Raw genomic sequence first — 22,344 nt, 5'->3', positions numbered from 1 at the left:
GCCAAAACACCAATGAGCAGTACCTCTGGAATGTTTGGGTAACTCCACCTTGGGCACCTGGGAAATGACAGAGTATTTCCACTCATTAGAATCTCCCTGATCGGAAGGGGGGCGGTGGTGAGGGGAGAGCTTTTCTTATTGTGAAGAAGATTAAACTTCAGTTTCAAGAAGCCAGTGTGTGCCATTAAAAATAGTATATCCTCTCAATTTTAATCTTTGACTACTCCAGTTCTTCTCTTTAATTAGTTAGCTTACTTATACGTGTTTGTAACTCAGATACTCTCCTTAAGCAGTTATGCAAGTTATTCACTATATCATGTATCATTGGTTAAAACTCAATTCAATGATTACCAAATGCATATAAATGAGTTTACAGAGTAAACTCTGTAAGTTGAGTTGTCTCTTACACATCTGAAATGCTAATAATTGCCTATATTTCATGGTACTAGGGAAATAATTTTGCAGTTTTTCCTTTCTTTTTCTTAGATTGAAAAGTAGCATGGATCATAGCAGTGGTAGTAATGATCAGTTTATTTAAAAAGTAAAAATAAAAGAGGAAGAGAAAGCTACCTCATTGGGAAATACTATCATTCCACATTTCTCAAAACATAACATGCTGTTTATTTAATTAAAATATTGTATGGATACAGAATCATAGAGAGCAACACCCACATGGCTGAGAATTCAAAATATCTCATGTTTGAGATGTCTTAATTTAAGCCTTTTTTGTGCCTACTAAATACCAGGGGGTGAAGAACGCCTTCAATGCCATTTTAGCATTTCCAGCACCCTCCATAGCTTCATAAGAATCTCTACCCTTCCAGGTTATAGCAGTCCCAGCGTTTCTTTGGGAAAAAAATGTGAAAAAGCGTATTCTCTTTGTTTAACATTCATTTTAAGAGACTGTAGTAGAATTGAACATAAAGAGATATGTTTTGTTTCCACATTTCTGAATACATTTCTCTATATGCAAATTAGAGATAATACAACTTGCCTCTTACTGTATGTGGAAGGCTGGAAGAATTCTTAATATTAGTAATAATAATAGAAACTGACCTTCTTTGAGCATCTACTATTTTCTAGGCATCATTATCTTATTTTATCCCAACATTATCTTTTTTAATCTTAAGACTCTGTGGGGTACTATCTATATTTTTTTAAATGAGGAAATTGAAACTTAGAGAAGCTAAATAATTTATAATTTACAGTGCATTTAAATGGTGATGCAATGTCTGATTTTGAAACCTTGATTTTCATGATTCTACTTTGGTCTTCCAGGAGAAAGGTGGGAATATTCTGAAGACCATTGCATTCATTGCCTGCAAGTCCTTCAGCAACTGAAACTGCTTTTCTGTGTCCTTCTTTCTTAACCACCTCTCCTTATGCTTACATGAACTCTTAGTTGTGGCATGTGGAATCTAGTTCCCTGACCAGGGATTGAACCCGGGTCCCCCTGTGTTGGGACCACAGAATTTTTAACCACTGGCCCACTAGGGAAATCCTGATTCCTACTAATTTTTCACATTAGTTTAATTACTCTACATGCTCCCATTATCCTTGATAAATTCATTACAGCAAGAATCTTATTGTAATGTGTCATCACCTAAATCGTTGAACAACTGAAGGGAGTCTTTTTTTTTTTTTCTTTCCATTGCTGTATTTCCAGGGCCTATGGCAGTAGCTGTTTCCCACCTTCAAATTAAAAATCTATTGAGTGAATGAATGAAAAGACTTGTAAGTTAAGTGACTTACATGTTCATGCACAGAACTCATTAGGGTTATGTGGAGAGTCCTATATTACTTTATTCCACAAAAGCCTAAAAGTTACTACAAATGAAAAAAATTTCATCCTCTTATATTAAAACTTTTCAACACACCCTTCTTTTTCTCCAAAATACAGTACCAGGAACACAGTAGTAATTCAGTAGATATTTGGTGAAATAGTGAAGAATGTTAGAAAAGCATACAAGGTCCTTATAATCTTCTATAATCTAACACGTATTCTAATACTTTATCCTGTAATAATTAGTAACATTATTATTAGTTATTATAACATAATATAACATAGTATAACATAGTATAACATTATTAGTACATTTCAATCATGTATCAAATATTTATTTAGTCACTAATATGTGCCAGGCATATTGGCCTATTGTTTCAAAGAGCCTTATTCTTTTTCTCCCTGGAAACTTATGAAGCCGTTCATCAAATACTACATTTATTGTGGTTTTCCTGCCATCCTTCTTTCAGTGCGGTCACCTCCCATGGAAGACCATCTCTGACTCCGTTAGCACTTGGTGCTTGCTTAGCCCTGATTACCTCAACGTGAAGTTACCTCTGTTTGTCACCTTTCTCTCCCCATCCCTATCTCATAGTACTCAGGTGTAATCTCAGAAGAAAAATTTGAGGTTTTATGCACCTATGTGTTTCCAGGGTTCAGGACCGAGCTTGGGACCAGGCCTCAACTCTGTATATACGAATTGAAATGCACTGTCGTTACTCTTTTATGAGCAAATGGATTACTACCTTGAATTCTCACAACAGGTGAGTTAAGTATTACCTCCATGTAATTGATGACAAAACGAGGCTTGAAGTGGTTAAGAAATGTGCCCAAGGTCACACAGTGGTGAAGCCTGTTGTCAAAGGAATCTTAGGAATGAAGTCATCACTGATTCTAAATGAGTATGGCTCATTTCTTCTATCTTTGTCTTGAAATTTTCGTTTAGATTTCGCGAAATCTTTCCCTTTTGAGACTAATGACTCCTCATCTACCTTACTATTTCGAGTGCAGTTAATACCCCTTTCTTCATATTCGAAATTGTTCGACCTCTTTCTGGAAGCAACGTGATGCTAACTTTTCTGATAGAACACTCATTCCGAGGTAGAATCGGAGTTAGGAGCTCGGGGGACAGGATAGGCCCAGTTTACAGTAAGGTCATTTGAAATGGAATGCAGGGTTTTCCTCCGGGCAGGATACCTAGCAAGGGGAGAATGGACCTTAGATGCACAAATCCTAAGGCTTGTGGGAATTTAATTGCTCACACCTAGGGCAGCTGGGGGGGGGGGGGGGGGACTGTGTTGCCCACAGCTAAGATGGATGCTAATAATATCTCCTTCGGATGAGTTTGTCCTCCTTGCTCATTGGTACTTTCAACGAGGACTATAGTGAATAAAATTTAGGAAAAGCAGGCGCCTTCTCTTACCAGGATGGTAAAGTAGGAAGTTGGCAAGTTACGTTTAGAAAACCTTCAACAAGTCAAAAAAATTTTTATTGCCCTTAACCAAAATGGTAATTAAGGTTGCCCCACGGTTTTGAAGCGTCTAACCCTTAACTAAGATGGCGTTTGGAGGCTTGTTAAAAATTGGCTTGCCCTCTTTTCTGCCCTTGACCAATATGGCTTCCGCGGCTTCGGTCACGTGACACCCCGACTACGGCGCGGGAGAGGGGGTAGGAGGGCCCTTGAAGGGTGCGCGTTCCCGTGGCGGTGCACCGGGTAGGTTTCAGTCAGAGTCACTATGGCGGCTGGCGCTGGCAAGGTAAGCTGAGGCGGCGGCGGCAAGGGAAGGTGGACCCGTCGTGGCGTCCGGGCTCCCAATCCCCCGAGCCTGTCCGCAGAGAGGTCGGCCGAGGTCGTGGCCAGTGGCGGGGTTTGGCTGGGGTGGGTTGAGAGGGGCGAGGGCTGAGGCGGGCGGGCACCGGCGCCTGACGGCCGTTTGTTTTGATGTTTTCCCCCCTCAGGTCGGAAAGTTTCCTGCCTCGTCGGTCACAGCCTGAGCGTGTCCCACCGGCCGCGAGTGGTGGAGGCTGCGGCGGACCCGACCCGGGGCCTCCAGGCCTCTCCCCCAATCTCCGGGCCAGCCTCCCTCCCCCACCTCCTCGTCCGCCTGGAGCTTCGGCTGCTGCCCCTGAGATGCGACCCTCGCGGGGGCGACCCTGAGAAGAGGCGACCGGTGTGCTGAGCAGCAGCCGGGAGCCCAGGCGTCCAGGGACCAACTTCCTGCGGCCCAAGATCCCGGAGCCTCCCTCCGGGTCGCGCCTTGATCGGTTCGCACCCGCCTGCGGAGCCGGATCCCCGCCCTGGTCGCGGGGACGCCCGCCAGGTGCCCGGGAGTCCCGCCTCGGCCGCTGCCCGCGCCCCCGCCGACCCCAGCTCCTCGTGCCAAGGACCCCAGCCACCGCCGCCTGAGCCCGGGCGGTCCGGGCACCCCGTGCCACCTCCCGGGCGGCCTCCGCGCAGCCGGGGCAATGCAGACTGTCCCGCTGGCCGTCTAGAGCCCTCCGCCGCCTCCTGCATCGCCTCGTCCCACCACTCCCGAGGCCCTCGAGGACGGGCGGTGGCCGCCCAGGGGCGCTCAGCTACACCTTTCTTCCGCCCGCAAGGACTTTCTGGCCGCACCGACCCTTCCTTCATGCTGCAGTGCTGCAACATTTCCGCCACCGAGGGGGAAAAGCGGCCACGATCCCAAACAAAACACAAGAATTGGCGTGTGACTCATCTGCTTGGATACCTCCAGCCCCCAAACTGTCTTCCAGGAGTTTTCTGGGCCGAAGCTGTCCGATGTTTGAGCCTTTACTTCCCAGGGAAGAAGATGGACTGAAAGCCGCCAGTTGGGGACTTTTGGGTGATCAAGGCGCTGCTGGGTTTTCAAGGAGGTGATGGGGCTTGCGCTGACTTGTCTTCCCACCCAAGTGAAGAGCTGTTGATGTTCACTGGTTATGCTTAGACAATGTACAGTTTGCTTTAATTTAAAATTTTGGGGGGGGATAAGGGGGTCTAGGCTTGTGAAGGGCAACTCGGATCCGGTGGAACTCCTCTTTGTCCCTGGTAGGAGAGACACCCCCAAGTCTGTCCTCGATGCCGTCAGCCTTGGCCATCTTCACTTGCCGCCCGAACTCACACCCGTTTCAGGAGCGTCATGTCTACCTGGACGAGCCCATTAAAATTGGCCGCTCCGTGGCCCGCTGTCGACCAGCGCAGAATAATGCTACCTTTGACTGCAAAGTGCTGTCCAGGAACCATGCTCTCGTCTGGTTTGATCACAAGACGGGCAAGGTAATGTCACTAAGTTGTCTTAACAATCGTTGCTTTTCTTTCCCTTTGCCCTTTCTGCGTAAATGAATGCAGGATCCCAGGGTTTGCACCCAGAGGAGACTTTTCACCAAGACGGGGAAACCCAGCGTTTTGTGTGTCTGGTTCTAGTGATTGAATGGAAAACAGAGAAGGAATTGTAATTAAATGCCTCGAGAGGGCGATGGCATCTTGATAACGTGGTCATTGCCAGTGAAATACTAAACCCTAATTCGTTTTAGAAAACTAGATAGTGAAACTTGGCTTCTAGCTTTCCTTCTTTTCCAAAAGGTGAATTTGCAGTTCAGTGCTTGATGAAGAAAACAGCACTTCCCAGAGCAATGCAGGGAATCTGTGGCCAGTACTACCCTGGGGCTCAAGTGTCTCAGTGATGAGATGTAGTTAACACCATAGCTTTTAACTGAGGACCTTTCTAGCAAAGGACAGTGTTTGTGTAAATTTACATTTTTAAAACATTTGATACATATTTACCTATGAAGGAGTAATTTGCAGTTATCAAAGCTAACTTAATTAAGCATGAACAACTGTAACTTTATAGTTTCAGAGTTTTGTTTGCAAGTTGGGTGAACATATAACAATTGCTCTTGAAAATCACTGTTGATATTCCCTTCAGCACTTATTAAAAACAACTAATGCATACTTACAAAGGTGATACTTAGAAATCATTGTTAAAATTATTTTCCGAAATTATATACAACTCTGTCGATTATTGCATTACCTAGATGTTATAGGATGAATTTAGTTCTCATTATGTGTATTTTAGCATGTTTATGTTGGCACCCTAATTAACTGTACATGTAGGTGCTTATGTCTTAAGAATACAAGAAAAAAAAGAGTAAAAAGACCCTTTCAATTTTAGAACTATCTTTGTGTGTGGAGAATACACTACAGAGCTCATCTTTGTGCTTAAATCTCAAGTTTTAGTTAAGCTACTGAATCAGTTCCAACTTAGAATAAGTTATGTAAGACAAATAATATCTCTGGTTTTACCTCCTGACTTTTTGGACCCTCTTTCTGAGTTTAATGATTAAGTCTGTTTTAAAAGAAGAATTTAAATCTTTTAGAAGAGTTGTGTTTTGAAATGAAGGAAACCTGAGCCTGAAAAGGAAGAGAGAAAGCAATACTCCTGAATCAAGGAATTATTATATAAATCGTTGTTCACAGAAAGGAGGAAAAGATTGCCCAAGTGCTCTGTGCTTGCATAATATCTATATCCTACTCTGTATGTAGGATGAGAACTAAAAAGTATGTTATTTTTCTGTGTAACACCAGATGCTCCTTACCTGTGGAACAGATTCTTTTTTCTCCCTGGGAACTAAAGTTTGGGTGCCTGAAAGACCTCATAGATTACCTGTAGTTATTTAAAGAACTCATCTTTCCAGCAGACAAATTCAGACAGCAGTTACCAGCTAGTTGCCTCAACCAGCTTTTACATTTTTGACTTTATGTCCCTGGGTAACAATTAAGGTGCAACTTAATCAGATAATAAGTTTGCTTAAAGTACATTGCACATGCACCTTCTTTATTCTGATTCAGTACTTAAAGGAGGCTCAGATTTTTTCTTTTACTTAGTTGAAAAACAGTGATTACCTGAGCAGTGCTTTTCATGGTTATACTAAAACCTGCATAATCGGTTATTTTGAGATGACCAAGAATAGATCAATAGTAAATGTTTTTTGTATAAAGTGATATGATATGTTAAACTTTTGAATGGTATTTATTAGAAAACCTTATCTTAAAGGATCACAGCTTATTTCTACCATTTGAATTTTCTTTCTATTTCTTGCTTTTATTAGCTAAAACATACTCAGGATGTGAGGCCTTTACTTTAGGGTTAGATATAACTATTGATTATGGTATCACCTAATCTAGTTAAAACAAATAACCTGTCAGATCTTGCTGTGTGATCAAATTGTTCTAGGAATTAACTACTTAAAATTTAGGTTTGAACAGACAGTAGGTTTTTATTGAGCAGCTGTTCTGTGCCATATATTGTGAGGTACATAGTTACAAAGAAAACCCACAGTTTGACCAAGTATCACTTACTGTTTTCTCTGTATGAAATTTCTCATATAAGGATTTGTAATAATGATATCATAACAAAAGTCTCCAGGGCCTAATATATATTCCCAACAAATTTCTTTGTGTAATACTAGAATCCCCTCCTTCTGTAAGAATTGCCTCAGGTAAGTTTGTTTTTCCTCAACCTGCTTTAAACTTCAGGTTTCTCTTCTGGGGATAATAATAGTATCTGTTGTTTTCACGATTCACATAATCATGTAAATCACTTAGCACCCTGGTGCTTGCCCTTAATAAGGGCTCAGTCCTTAGAGAAGAGGGTGTTTGGAGTGGAGAGAAGAGGGAACCATCTAGGCAGGTCTTTGCAATTTGCTGTAGTGCTGTGGAATCTTAGGAAGGTAGTGTGGCATTTTTTTCTTTCATGTGATGGCATGTGTGGAAGTAATTTTTTAAATTGAAACACACGAAGTTGACAATTTTGTCCAAATTGGCAACTTACCTGGGATGTGGAGAATTGGGGTAACAGGCCCTTTAGTTGACTTTCAATTTATGAGTGTTGCATTCTGCATTTGCCATTAAGGGAAGACCTTTAAAAGCTGAAAGAAATAATAATCACTTAAAACTTTCTGATTAGTCAAGCAATACATGTTTATTGTAGGAAATCTGCAAAGTGTAGGCAGATGGAGAGCTCGGTGACACTTTTTAATGCTAAGTTCATGCAATGTTTTAATGGTATTTAAAACCTGGTGACAGGTTTGGCACAAAGTGGAATTTAATAAGCTTCCCCAAATCATCTACTCAGTGATGTAGCAGGTGGATATTGCCCAGCTTGGATTCTGGCCCTGTGTATCATCTTTCACTCCTTTTTGGAGGTCAGACTCTTCAAATTAGATGGCAGATAATAGCATGTTATAATTTTTCTGTTGACTCAAGGTACCACTGAGCGAGCAAATCTGTCCATGTGGTGGTTACATAGAAGAGCTAGTAGATCAGGACAGCCTCCTGATTTGGATGGCCCTGTTTGATTTGAACCTTTGTGAACCAGTGATAGTCTGGAGGTTGACACAGTGTCTGTTTCGTCTCACTGTAGTTTACCAAGTAGTAAGCACTAGTAGTAGCTGTCTACTTCCAGTTTCACTTTTTAAGTTTAAATTTGGCACATTCTTCAGCACCTCTTCTATCATGATATGTTTGAGTGGAAGGCATAGTGGTGGGTGAGGGAAGGGCGAGAGAAATCATAAGAATTGGTGAGAAATTGTTACCCCTTTTTAGGAGTTTATATTTCAGATCGAGAGGGTGACTAAACTTCCGAACAGTTGATTTGAGATAAGATAGTATTATTTAAGTTTAAATGGCAAGAGAATGATGGTATTTGAGACGTTAAAGTAGGAGTGAATAGGTACAGGTGAAGAGAAGATGCTTTTCTGGATTGTGTTTGTGTATGAGAGGATGAAGGTGGAATAAAACAGACAAGGAAATGGATTTTGTTGGACTGAAGGGTCCTTTTGGAGAGTTGCTGTGATAGCTGTGAGAGAACGTTCGTTGTGTGTAAGTTTTCACGTTTGTGCCTTGTTTTGTGATTAGTTGTCAGACCCTGGAGAAGAGGGTCTCTGCCTTATGTGTCTGTCTGCTTTTATTTCTTATGAAGTAGATGTTGAGTAACTGAAGCTGAGTAGAGAGTGTGGAGACAAGTTGTGGAGTGCCTTTATTTTTCAAGGACGTGGACCCATGGGCTATGGAAAGACCGGGAGAATTCTGTGCAGAGCAATGACATACCAAACCATAATTTATGAGTGATAAAACAATATGTAGAGTGACCTGGAACAAGGAAAATGGGTAACCATTAGCTTACGTTATTTTGTACTAAGCTATTTTGTACTGTTACCATGCTGTTCTAAATACTTTACATGTTAGCTTATTTAATACTTAAGTATCTATTTAAGATTGATGGGAGTTCCTTGGTTGGTCCAGTGGCTAAGACTTTTTGGCCTCTGTCTCACAGGATCTTAGTTCTCTGATCAGGGATGGAACCTGCCCCCGCTGCAGTGGAAGCTCAGGGTCCTGACCACCCGGCCACAAGGGAAGACCTGAATCCAAGCACTTAACCACTCTGCTATTCCAGGGCTTTGTGAAAGCTTAGATACGATGCCATTTTGTAGGAGTACAGGCCAGGTTCACAGTAGGAATGAAAATGACTAAATGCCAGAAAGTGAAAAAAAGACAAGTGTGTTGTCTGTTAGGACTTCAGCAGAGAAGTGCCATATGGACTGGAGATTGTAGGGAAGGTTTCATGGATGAGATGCAATTTGAGCTAAGACCTGAGGACTTTCTGAATAGGGCAGAATGTAGACAGCCAGAATCAGTCAGAAAGGAGTTTTGGGTGGGAAGAAATCTAATGCCTCAAGTAAAGGCATAGAAGCAGGAATGATGTGGTATGTTTCAAGGACACTGCAAGAAAGTCATTGCAAGGGAGAAATCTCCAGAATTTGACAACCAGGATTGTTTTCTTTTGTCTTCTTCCTATATGACTGTGGAGATAATGGCCTCAGTTTTGGGGGAGAGTGGCAGATCCTATATTCATTGATTTTGTTTATTTGTGTGTTGTTTCAACAGATGCCTAATTTTTTTGTTGCGGTCGTTGACAGAAGTTATAAAGGTCAGAAAGAGCTGATTTTTGTGAGAAAGACATGTATTTGACATGTTTAATACGGATTAATGTAAACATGTTTGGAAGGCTTGGTTGTATATCCACAGGACATAATCATTTCCTTCTGTCTTTTCACAGTAGTGGAAAGTTAACGAAATATTTTATCCATTTTATCCATCCGTTGTTTAAAATATGGACTGTGTATACACTTTAAACATTTTTGTTCTTCTTATTTGACTTTACTCCATGGGTTGAATTTACTCTTTACCTTCTCAGGCTCCTGTTTGGTTTTCTCAAATGGTGTTTATGTTAAAGCTTAGTATCTATTCTTTTTTATAAATAGGGAGGAGGGTGTCTGTCATTCAGAGTTTTAAGTGAAAAGATTGTGAGATTGGTTCTTGATATATGTCAGCTACTTGAATTGAGAAAAATGGTGGCATTTGTTAGCTGCAGAAGTGTTCTAAAGACTCTTTCCTGCCCATGCTTCTCTCACTGCCACTTCCAGTAGATGAACAGTTTGTATACCCCTATTCAAAATCTAGGTTGCTATTCCATTAATTTTTTGCCCCCATTGATTTTTAGCGTGATATGCAAAACCTTCAAAATACATCTCTCATTTCCATTTTTTTTTCCAGCTCTTGTTTTCTGTTACTCTTTTTTTTTCCCCTTTGTCCCAGACTCTGTGCAGTAGCTATGTGACAGTCCTCACTGATCCTTGAAAAAGTGCCTGCCTTTCTTTTTTTTTTTTTTTTTTTGGCTATTTTGTCTTCCAGAATGACTTTTCCTCTTTGTCCCTTGAGACCCGGTTCCAGTCTGGAACCTTTCCCTACTCCCACTAACTCAAGAATTAATTGCTTCTTCCTCTGTGTTCCCCTAGAACTTTGTATATAATTTCATTATGAGACACAAACAAGAAAATAACTGTGATGCAAATGTACTGTTGCTCAGCCAGATGTGTGCTCTTGAGAACAAGGGACTAGACAGTACGTAAATGTTTGAATGAGTGAAACGAACAATGAAGCAGTCTCTGTTTCTGTAAATTCTGGGGAGGTTCAAAGACCAGGTCATTTGAGTTAGTTCTCATTTTGAGATCACAGACTCAATTTCCAATAGATAGTGTTTGTATAAATCATTACTTATTGAGAATTTGCAATGTGCAAATGTGCAAGGCACTTTGCCAGGTGTTTTGGTATCTTAGATAATCTTGTGTTTGGTGATATAATCTTGAGCCATTACATTTATATCCATTCTCATGCAAAATAATACTTTTAAGGATTTAATAATATTCAGCATGCTATCCTATTTCACTTGATCTGTATAACACGTAGGAGGTAGGTAGAGCAACTGAAGACTGCCTCCATTTTATGAAAAAAGAGTTTGCTCTTTAGAGGTTATTTGTCCAAGGTCATCTCTTAGTAGCTATGGAGAGGTGGAACCAGAATTTAGATTGTTTCCCTCTGAAATAAAAGCTAACTGCTAGACATTTATTCTAAACTATCTTATTATGGAACGAACAATTATAATGAAAATCTGTCTTTTGCTCTCTTTAAGGGTAATATAATCTGTTATTTTCTGGGAGTATGACTGAAAAACTTGTTGTATGACAAACTTCCAAAGACTGCGAGAATCTGAGTTAATTATTTTTCTGAGTCAGCTAGCATTTTTTAAACATACCCCTGCTACTGCTAGCAATAAATGTATTTTTTCCTAAGTTTGCATTCAGGCAACTGATTTGGATTTGAGTGTTTATACAAATAAATGAAATGGCCTTGGAAAAACTTGTTTGCCATGTAAATTTTTAATCCTTTATAAAGAGAACAACTGACAGGTGTAGAAGAAAAAGGAAAGTTTGTGTAGGCCTTTAAAAGCATGGAAGACTTCAGTGATTCTACTGAATCCTTTTTAAAATGTATCATCTGGGTTAGATTTTAATTTAAAAACATAGGAAAGTTTGTTTTCTTATTTATTTGCTTTAAGGTTTTATCTGTACTTTCAGGCTTGTGGTTTTATCTACATTTATAACTTCTGATTTATTCTACATGAGCCAAGTAGAAATGAATTTCCAATATGGACTTTCAAGCTATTATTTATTTTCTTATTTTTTACTTGCACAAGTAACAGGAATACAGTCTTATAAAAATTGAAGCAATAGGGAAGTATGTGGAGTGTATATGTACATCATCTTTCACATAGGTGAAAGGTTCTTACCTTCTTCCTTTCTAGAGGTAACCATTGTTATTAGTTTGGTATGTAATTTTCAGAACTTCTACTGTGCATTTGTCTACTTGGGTATATAGATAAATAGTTTTTTGTTGTTTTTTTTTCATAAGCAATTGGATCATAATTCTAAATGTACCTGTTAGCTGATGATATGAAGTGAATTGTGATAAACTTATCTAAAATGTGTTAATATGCTCTAAGTTATGACCAGCATCCAGACTGCTATGAAATTAATATCACTTCATTGAGTGCTTACCAGGTAGTATCCTGAGTTTTATGTACGTTATCTCATTTAATCCTCACAACAGACTTTTGCAGTAGGTACTATTATTATCCTCACGATGAGAAAACCAAGTTTCAGGGAGGCGAAGGAATGTTTTGTTCAGGGTAACACAGGTAGTGGTGAAGTCAGGGTTCGAACCCCAGTCCTCTGATTGCAAAATGCATGCTCTTGATCACTCTGTTGGTTGCTCCCTCAGCACCTCTACACGATCAGTCATCGTTAATCTCATCACCAACCAGTTAGTGAGCAATAGACGGAAAGAAAAAAATTGAAATAAAAACCTTATTGTCTGTTAACTCATAGATATTTTTTGTAGTAAATCTGTGTAGAGTTTTAAAATTGAAGGTCAGTTCCTCAAACAGTATATATTCATCACTTATATTTTTACAATTTGAGAAAGAAAACAACTCTACATGTAAAGATATTGTAGTATCACTGTTGAGATAGTATAATATACTATAAAAAGTATATTATACTTTATATAGTATATTTTATAATATGCTTAAAAAGTACTCTCTTTCATTAGATAATTTATAAACATACTTTATTTTTATTGAGGTATAGTTGATTTGCAAAATATGTTTCAGGTATATAACAGTAGTTCATGATTTTTAAAGATTATTCTCCATTTAAAGCTGTTATAACAAATGGACTATATTCCTTGTGCTGTACAATTTATCCTTATAGCTTATTTATTTCATGGATAGTAGTTTGTACCTTTTAATTTCCTGCTCCAGTCTTTTCCTTCTCCCCACTGGTAACCACTGTTTTCTTCTCTGTATCTGTGTGTCTGTTAGTTATATTCAGTGGTTTGTTTTATTTCTTAGATTCTACATGTAAGTGCTAACATGCAGTATTGGTCTTTCTCTTTCTGACTGATTTCACCAAGCATAGTACTGTCCTGGTCCATACATGTTGTTGCATGTGGAAAAAGGTCATTCTTTTTTGTGGCTTAGTAGTATTTCTTTGTATATATGTACCAAATTTTTACCCATTCATCCGTTGATGGACACTTAAGTTGCTTCCATATCTTGGCTATTGTAAATAATGTTGCTATGAACATTGGGGGTGCATGTATCTTTTTGAATTAGTCTTTTTTGCTTTTTTGGCTATATGCCAGGGAGTGGAATTGCTAGATCATATGGTAGTCCTATTCTTAGTTTTTTGAATAGTATTCATACTGTTTTCCACAGTGCCTACACCAATTTACAGTCCCCCCAGAAGTGTATAAGAGTTCCCTTCTCTCTACATCCTTCATTGTATAATTTCTAAGTATATTATGTTTGGGGTTGTATTTTAAATTATATATATGAACCTCTCCCTATAAGTAAATCTAATTTAGAAAACAATGCATTAAAAACAATTGTTTTTTAACTATTTAAATGTAGAAATATTAACTATATTATTAGATCCCAATTTAAGTTTCCTTTCACTTCAAAAGTTCAGGGATAGAAGGTGAGATCATGTTGTATGTTACTACTATAGCTGTGGTAGCTGGTTGTTGAATTTTTTTGAAAAAGTTTGCTTAGTAAAAGGGCATGTTATAGAGTTATCATATAAACCAGCAATTTTACTTCTATGTATATACCCAGAAGAAATCAAAACATATGTCCATACAAAAACTTGTACAGATATTCATAGTAGAAAAAAAAAAACTACTCATTATCCATCAACTGATGAGTGGATAAAGTGTGGTATACTATATAAAGAAATATTATTTGGCAATTAAAAGGAATGAAATATTGATACATGGAATAACATGGATGAACCTTGAAAACACTATGTAAAGTGCAAGAAGTCAGACAAAAAAGGCCTCATATGGTTTAATTTTATTTACATGCAGTTGGTAAAGAATCTGCCTGTAATCCAGGAGACCCACGTTTGATCCTTGGGTTGGGAAGATCCCCTGGAGAAGGAAATGGCAACCTATTTCAGTATTGTTACCTGGAGAATTCCATGGATGGGGGAGTCCATGGAGTGCTACAGTCCATAGGGTCGCAAAGAGTTGGACACGACTGAGAAACTAACTTAACACATGGAATGCATAGGATAGGCAGATCATTGGAAAAGACCCTGATGCTGGAAAGATTGAAGGTAGGAGAAGGGGGCAACAGAGGATGAGATGGTTGGATGGCATCACCCACTCAATGGACATGAGTTTGAGCAAGTTCGGGAGACAGGGAAGGACAGGGAAACCTGGTATACTGCAGTCCATAGGTTGCAAAGAGTTGGACACAACTTTGCCACTAAACAACAACAACAGGATAGGCAGTTCCACAGAAGGAAAGTAGATTAGTGGTTATGAGGAACAGGAAGTAACGGGAAGTGTGATGGTTAATTTTATGGGTAAACTTGGAGAGGCCAGGGTGTCCAGTTTTGGTTAAATATCAGTCTAGATGTTGCTGTGAGGGTATTTTTAAAATATGATTAACATTTAAATCAGTAGGCTTTGAATAAAGCAGATTATACTCAAGAATGTGAGTGAGCCTTATCCAATTAGTTGAAAGCCTGAAGAAAAAAGACTGAGGTTCCCCCCAAGAAGGAATTCTGCCTTCAGCGGGCCATCGTATTCCAGGCTGAGTAGCAGCTCTTCCTTCTCTAGCTTGCTGGCCTACCCTGGAGAGTTCAGACTTGACGGCCCCCAGCATGTTATGGGAGCTAATACCTTAAAATAAACCTTTATCTCTGTATGTGTGTATGTATATGCTGTGTGTGTGCGCACGTGCACACACCTACATCCTCTTGGCCCTGTTTCTCTAGAGAGCCCTGGCTGATAAATATATGGAGTGACTGCTGAATTGGTACAGGTTTCTTTTTGGGATAATCAAAATATTATAAAATTGTGATTGATGGTTGCACGGCTCTGAACTGTACACTTTAAATTGGTGAGTTGTATGGTATGTGAATTAAATCTCAAAAAAAGCTCCTGTGGAAAAAGAGATATTAGATGCTGTAATAGACTCGTGAAACTAAGTAGTATGTAAGGAAGTGGAAGAGTATAGAGTTCAAAGTGGGTAGGACCAGCAGAGCAGCTTTTGAAGTACGGTGTGGCTTAATTTTTGTCACTAGTTTCTTAGTGTGAATGCTTTATACTCTTGGTTAGACTTTTGTCTATTAAATTTAGTAGACAGAGAGTGTGTTTTGAAACTTTACATTTGTTGAAACAAAAGTCTAACCAAGAGTAAGATATTGATACTAAGGAAGTAGTGACAAAATTTTGGTATTATTGAGAAGTTGTAGTGCCGAAGTCTTCATGTGGGAGTTGAGAAATGGTTGGAAAGATGCACTGTATAAGTCTCAATCTGAACCTGGAGATCTTAAGATAATAATTTTACTCACCAGTGAATCTCTTGTATATGCGGGCTCATAGAGCATGGTAAAATATTGTTAGAATGAATGACGTTGTCTTGACTAAGGAAGTGTTCATAGTTGTACTTAAACTGGGACCGTTCCTGGTCTTTAACAAGTATCTAAGTGTCTCGTGTGCAGTACAGAGCAGTGTAGTGACCAGTTGTTGTTGTTAGTTGCTAAGACGTGTCTGATTCTCTTGCGACCCCATGAACTGTAGCCTGCCAGTCTCCTCTGTCCGTGGGATTTCCCAGGCATGAATACAGGAGCAGGTTGTCATTTCCTTCTCCAGGGCATCTTCTCGACCCAGGGATCAAACCTGAGTCTCCTGCATTGGCAGGCAGGTTCTTCACTACTAAGCCACCAGATAGTGCCCAGTAGGTAGTACTGAAAAATACAGTTACAATACAAATAAGTCCAACAATAGAAGTATTTATGAATCACTGTTTCCAAGGAGCTAAGGGAGTGATGTATTCCTTATCCTAGGATTGGGGGTAGAAAATATGGAAGGAGTGAAGGGAACTTCCCAGAGAAAGTTGTTTTTAAGCTACTGTTTGAAGAGTTTTTTACTCTCTGTATAGAAAAGAGCAGGACTTTCCAGCCCCAGGGAATCATGTGTATTTAAGGCAGAAAAGCCTAAAGAGAATGATGTAATCTGGGAAATGCAAACCCAGAAGTTAGCAGAATTGAGGAGGGGAGAATAAAGCTGCTGTTAAATCTCTGGGCTAGTTGAACACTGCTGGTAGAAGTTCTAGGGTTGGGCTACCTTGGTTGGAATCCTGGCTCCACTGCTTGCCAGACGTGTGACCTTGGGGAGTCTCTGTGTCTTGTTTTCCTTGATTTATAAAAGGAGACTAATAGTGGGATTTGCCCTGTAGGATTGTTGTAGAAATCATGAGAATTCACATAAAGCAGTTAGCAGAATGCTTGGCGTGGAATAAGCGCAAACAGTCTCTGCCTTAGAGTAGTTCGATTTAGGTTTTTTTTACTTCATAATGGTATGAAAGTGATAATAGATTCAATAGAACAGTACTTCAGATTTTGAATTTTGATCTTTTCCTGCAATATGGGGTATGGTACTCCCTTGGGCTACAGGGGTAGTGACAGCAAGTCCCAGCTCCTCTTCAATTATGCGATCACAAGGGTAAACAGCCTATATACTTACAACCGTCTGTGCCCACACAGCCCTTCTGTTTTTCATTTTTAGTATAGTATTCAATAAATTACATGAGGTATTCAGCACTTCATTATAAAATAGGCTTTGTGTTAGATGTTTTTTCCCTACTGTAGGCTAACTTAAGTGTTGTGAGCATGTTTAAGATAGGCTAGACTGAGCTATGATGTTCAGTAGGTTAGATGTATGAAATGCGTTTTCAACTTACAATAGGTTTATTGGGACGTAACATCATTGTAAGTCTAGGGAGATCTGTACTCGATAACTTGTATCTATTTTAATTTTTCTTTGTATTTTTAGTTGGTGTGTTTCCATAGTAAGACCTGTAAGCTTATTTTTCATAAGTATGCTTTTTCATGATTAAAAAGGTTTTCTCTCCTTTGAATATCTGTCTTTAGAGTCTCCTCAACTAGGTAAATTATTTGATACCTTGGAACTTTTTTGAATGTGTTAAAGAAGTAGTGTGACACAGTAAAAAAATATTTGGTCTTTGTCCGAGGTTCCTGGCACACAACTAAAATTCTTGGAATCTCCCGAATGATAAGAGTGTCTTTTGTATGTTAATAAGATGACTGGTGGCTGGGAGACCCTGGATAGCTGGTGCTGGTCAGGATGGTGCTGGTCACCAGGAAGACTAGTGATTAGCGGGCTGGAACTGTGAGACCTGCTTACCGTCTCTGGGAAGAGGAGGGGCAGCAGGCTGAATGAAGTCTGAATTCTGTAAAGACTCTTGAACAGTGAGGTTCTAGGAGCTTGTGGTTCGGTGATCACATCAAGGTCCTGGAACGGTGGCTCAGCTGAGAAGACAGGGAACCTTCTTGCCCTTTCCCCTTATCTTATTCTTTGTAATTCTTTAATTTAACCGTTCCTAAATTATATTCTTGTTGGAGGTGTCAGTGACAACCTGGGACTTTGACTGGCATTAGAAGTGGGGGCAGTCTTGTGGGAATGAGCCCTTAACTTTTTGAATGTGGATTTCACTCCAGGCAGATAATGTCGGAATTGAATTGTAGGACACTCAGCTTGTATTGGGGCTCCCCTGGTAGCTCAGCTGCTAAAGAATCCACCTGCAATGCAGAAGACCCTGGTTTGATTCCTGGGTTGGGAAGATACCCTGGAGAAGGAAATGGCAACCCACTCCAGTATTCTCACCTGAATAATCCCAATGACAGAGGAGCTTGGTGGGCTGCAGTCCATGGGGTTGCAAAGAGTCAGACGTGACTCAGCAACTAAGCACAAACACGAATGAACAGCTTGTGTTAGAAAGTTGGAAAAGTAGTGTTGGAAAAGACAACCACACATTTAGTAACACAAGTATTGTAAGTATAAACAGTTCAAATAGTCTTATTAATATCCATTATCCAGTACTACCAAGTTTGTATGGTTTCCCTTTAAAAGGAAATCATTAGCATACTTGGTCTACCTTGCTTGATATGGAATTAAAGGAGTTGAGTAAGTTATATGATGAAAATCTAGTTAATCAGGAAATGTAAAAGAGTATATATGCTATATTAGACAACATGGGGCATAATGAAAGTAATAGAATGTTACTTTGATGTTCGAGAAGCTTATTGTAGTTTAATTGAGAAGCCAAAGCTAACTCCATAAACAAAAAGGCAAGAGTTAAGTTCTAAATGGAATTAAGAGCTCTATGTGGTTAAGGTGGAGAAAGCTTGAATTGGACCCTGAAGATTAAGGGTAGAAAATAACAGGTGTTCTTGGTGTGTAAAAGTCTGTGTGAAAAGGCATGAAGCCAGAGGGATAGTCTAGAGGCAGTTGTGTGTCAAGGAGCTCTAATACTGGATTGTCCAGGTAGTTGGAGTCAAATGATAGGAGTGAACTTGTCAGGTTGCATTTCAGGAAGGCTGTGAAGGTACAAGTGTTGATGGGGCAATAGGGCAGAAATCTTTAAGGAACCAAGGCCCAAGCCCTGTGATTAAGAATCTTGGTTTGTAATTTAGGAGAAAGTCATGCCTCCTCTTAATCCAACCAAATAATCCTAGTAACTAAGATGATATGTTCTACAGTAGGTTATGAAATACCTATCTGCTTTATTAAGGTGGACTTAATAATAAAGTGATAGGAAAATGGTGAGGATTTGATTCATAGTGAGTAGACAAAACTTGAAGTTTCCCAAGTATGATATCTTATTTTCAAGATTCTTCTTCTCTTGGCATATTAAAAGATTCCACTTGTGTGCCTCATTTCAAGGTATTTTTTGGTCAGTTACTCTAAATTCTGGAATAAACTTAAATGCCATTTCTGACATTGTCAGAAGTATAGATTTACTATTTTAAATGAGAAATGAAATATAAGGATAATGAAGAGAATATTGTATATGAATGTCCAAGTCAGAGGCAAATATTAAGTGACAGCACCTCCTTCAGTAGATGTAGATTTTAAAGCATAAAATTTATGTAGTAGTACTGCTCTTGACATTTTAATTGCTGCTGTAAGCTGAGGTTTTTGTTCATAATTGTCAGTTGTATGTAGGCAGAGTTTTCATATAAGCATCAGTGAAGTTTATTGGCATTATTGTGGTTTTTCTTTTTCATTTTTTTAAGCTTTATTATTCCTGTTGTTCTTGGTTTTAATAGTTCATTTATTCCTTCCCCCCCTTAGCTGATTTGAGAATTGTATCAGAATTTTATCCTTTGTTTTAGCTGCATCTGTTTTGAAAGCTGATATAACAATAGGTAAACTTTTTGAACAATGTGTGAGAAACTGATTAAAAAGCATTTTCCATTATTAGGTGGTTCCATTATAAAAGTTAGTCATTATTGCTTCCTAGTTTTACTGTTTACTATCTGTATTACTACTGCTTTGTCATAGCAACATGGACGTATAGGTAAGTAAATTACAGATTTCATTGGAGCTCTACTGATTACCATGTTTCATGTGTGTGTGTATATAAAAAATATATATGTATTTTAATTCTGATATTTGACTCTTGCTGCCAAAATATTATTCCCCAGAACAAAATATTTGGAGTGTAGGTATCTGAATGTTGGGACTAGAGAAAAAAAATTTTTTTTATAAAAAGCTACTTTAAAAAGGACTTGTTAAAAGGGAATACTCTTTTTCTTGTCTGATTTTCTGTTATCAGTGTCATAGCTCCAGGTTTATAACTGTGTAGTAACCCTGATCGTAGCAGTTAATATTGTTACTCAGTTCACCTAATGTGTCAGCTTTCTTTTGCTTTTGAATTTTCTGATTATCTGCAGAGTTGGGCTAGGTAAGTCTGAGTTTTATATATAGCTTTAAGCAGTGCAGGTGCACAAAATAAAAAATGATATAATTTTTATGTATGTTTTACATTGTTACTTTTATTATATTTTCCATTTTCTATTGCTGTCACTTGCAAATTTTTCATTAATTCATACTTTGTGGTTTTTAATCTCTTGGCTATCTTAAGTATAGATATATTTTGGATAAATTCTGGATTTTGTTATTCTAAATCAGAATTTATTAGATGAAAGCTTAATGCTGTTGTGACAGCATTTTGCTGATTGCCACAATTCTCACTAGTTTACCCCTTGTCTTCATAAAATGAACTTGGATCATGTTTATCACAAAGCTTACCCCTTGATTATATATTATTCTGGAAATTATATTATTCTTGATTATATATTATCAACTCCTTAACTATTATGGCCCTAAGAAATTTGCAATCTCTAGAAAGACAGGAGCCTGTGCTGCCTTGTATCCCTACAGCATAGGTGCAGTGCCTGTGCTTGGTGTGCAGTTGGAAAAGTTATTGCCAGTACAGTACCTTTCCAGAGAGATTGTAGAAATACTCAGTTAAGAAACTTGTCTTTTTTTTTTTTTAAGACTTTGAAAGGGAATAGAGACTTTATCTTTTTTTCTTGGAATAGGGAAGAATACCCTAAATAATTCACAGAAACAACACATTGCAGTAAAATATTGATGAATAGAAATATGTTAAAATTAATTGTTTTCATTCAAATAGAATAAAAAAATGAAGACAAAAAAATAAGGAGAGATAATTATAGTACACATCACTTGTAAAGGATTGATACCCAGAATGTAAAAAGAACTTTGTCCAAATTAGTACCAAATACAACCCAATGGAAACCGTAGTCAAAAGACACTCCCAGAAGAAGTAAGAATGGCTAATAAGATATTCAGTGTAACTAGGGAACTGTAAATGGAAACGTTGAGACACCATACATACTCATCTTAAAGTTCAGTTCAGTTCAGTTCAGTAGCTCAGTTGTGTCTGATTCTTTGCGACCCCATGAATCACAGCAGGCCAGGCCTCCCTGTCCATCATCAGCTCCCCTGGAGTTTACTCAAACTCATGCCCATCGAGTCGGTGATGCCATCCAGCCATCTCATCCTCTGTCATCCCCTTCTCCTCCTGCCCCCAATCCCTCCCAGCATCAGGGTCTTTTCCAATGAGTCAACTCTTCGCATGAGGTGCCCAAAGTACTGGAAGTTAGAAAGTATCAAGTGTGGGTGACACTGTAGAGCAATAGGACCTCTGATGCTGTGTTGTTGATATGATGAGTTACACCGATTGAGTTTTGAATATTAACACTAACTTCATATTCCTGGATAAAATTCCCTTGATTGTATGTATTATCCTTTTTTACATTGCTAGATTTGATTTACTTATATTTTGTTCAGACTTTTTGCTTCTCTGTTCATGAAAGATTAGTCTTAAATGCGTGTTAGAGTTTACCAGTGAAGTCATCCGGATCTGTCTTTTTTGTTGTTGTTGAAATGTTTTAAACTGTAAGTTTAATTTCTTTGTTAGCTATATAGCTTTTTAGGTCTTTTTCTTCTCATGTTAACTTCATTAGATTGTGTCTTTCGAGTAATTTGTCTGTTTCATTTAATTTGTTGCATTTATTGGCATAACATTATAACATTACCTTATTATCCTTTTAATATCTGTAGAATCAGTAGTGATGTTACTTACCTCATTCTCAATACTGATAACTTGTATCTTTTCTCTGTTTTCATTATTTTGGCTAGACATATATCAGCTTTATTGATTTCTTAAAGAATCAAATATTTAAAATACATTTTTTTCTTTATTGTTTTTCTACTTTATGTCCTATGGTTTTCTGCCCTTATCTTTATTGTATCCATTTTTCTACCTTCCTCAGGTTTAATTTCCTCTTCTGTTTGCTAGTTTCTTAAATTGGAAGCTTAGATCACTGATTTAAAACCTCTTCTAATAAAAGCATGTGATGCTGTAATATAACCATTTTAATGAACAAGTTGACATTGTTGCAATGTTAAACTTGTATATATCTAGTGACCCAGTAGTTTTTCACCTAGATATATATGCTAGAAAATTTTTCTTTTTACAATGCTGTATCAGAAGACATGCTCAAGCATGTTGGTAGTAGCATTTTTCACAATAGCAAAAACTGGAAATAGTTCAGATGCCCATTGACAGAAATACATATACATTTCTTCTAATTTACACTATGGAATACTGTACAGAAGTGAACAGGAATGTACAACAGCTGTGTATGTCAATGTGGTGAATCTAAGAAATTTTGAATGAAAAAGCAAGTTGAATACT

The 22,344-nt window shown here is 38.5% G+C and overlaps 1 protein-coding gene across 33 annotated transcripts in view; it reads left to right on the top strand.

Moving 5' to 3' along the window:
* Positions 1–4,859: 4,859 nt before the first annotated feature.
* The window catches only part of SLMAP (sarcolemma associated protein), a 146,471-nt gene continuing 128,986 nt past the window's right edge, over positions 4,860–22,344 (top strand). For all 33 annotated transcript variants that reach the window (XM_070455870.1, XM_070455861.1, XM_070455867.1 and 30 more), the window contains exon 1: positions 4,860–5,057. In XM_070455870.1, the coding sequence (XP_070311971.1) occupies positions 4,860–5,057 (198 nt within the window). The remainder of the gene's footprint in view (positions 5,058–22,344) is intronic.

This window comes from Odocoileus virginianus, chromosome 26, assembly GCF_023699985.2.
Source record: "Odocoileus virginianus isolate 20LAN1187 ecotype Illinois chromosome 26, Ovbor_1.2, whole genome shotgun sequence".
Lineage (NCBI taxonomy): Eukaryota > Metazoa > Chordata > Mammalia > Artiodactyla > Cervidae > Odocoileus > Odocoileus virginianus.
Note: the sequence above shows the minus strand (reverse complement) of the source record. Positions and strands in the feature narration are given on the sequence as shown.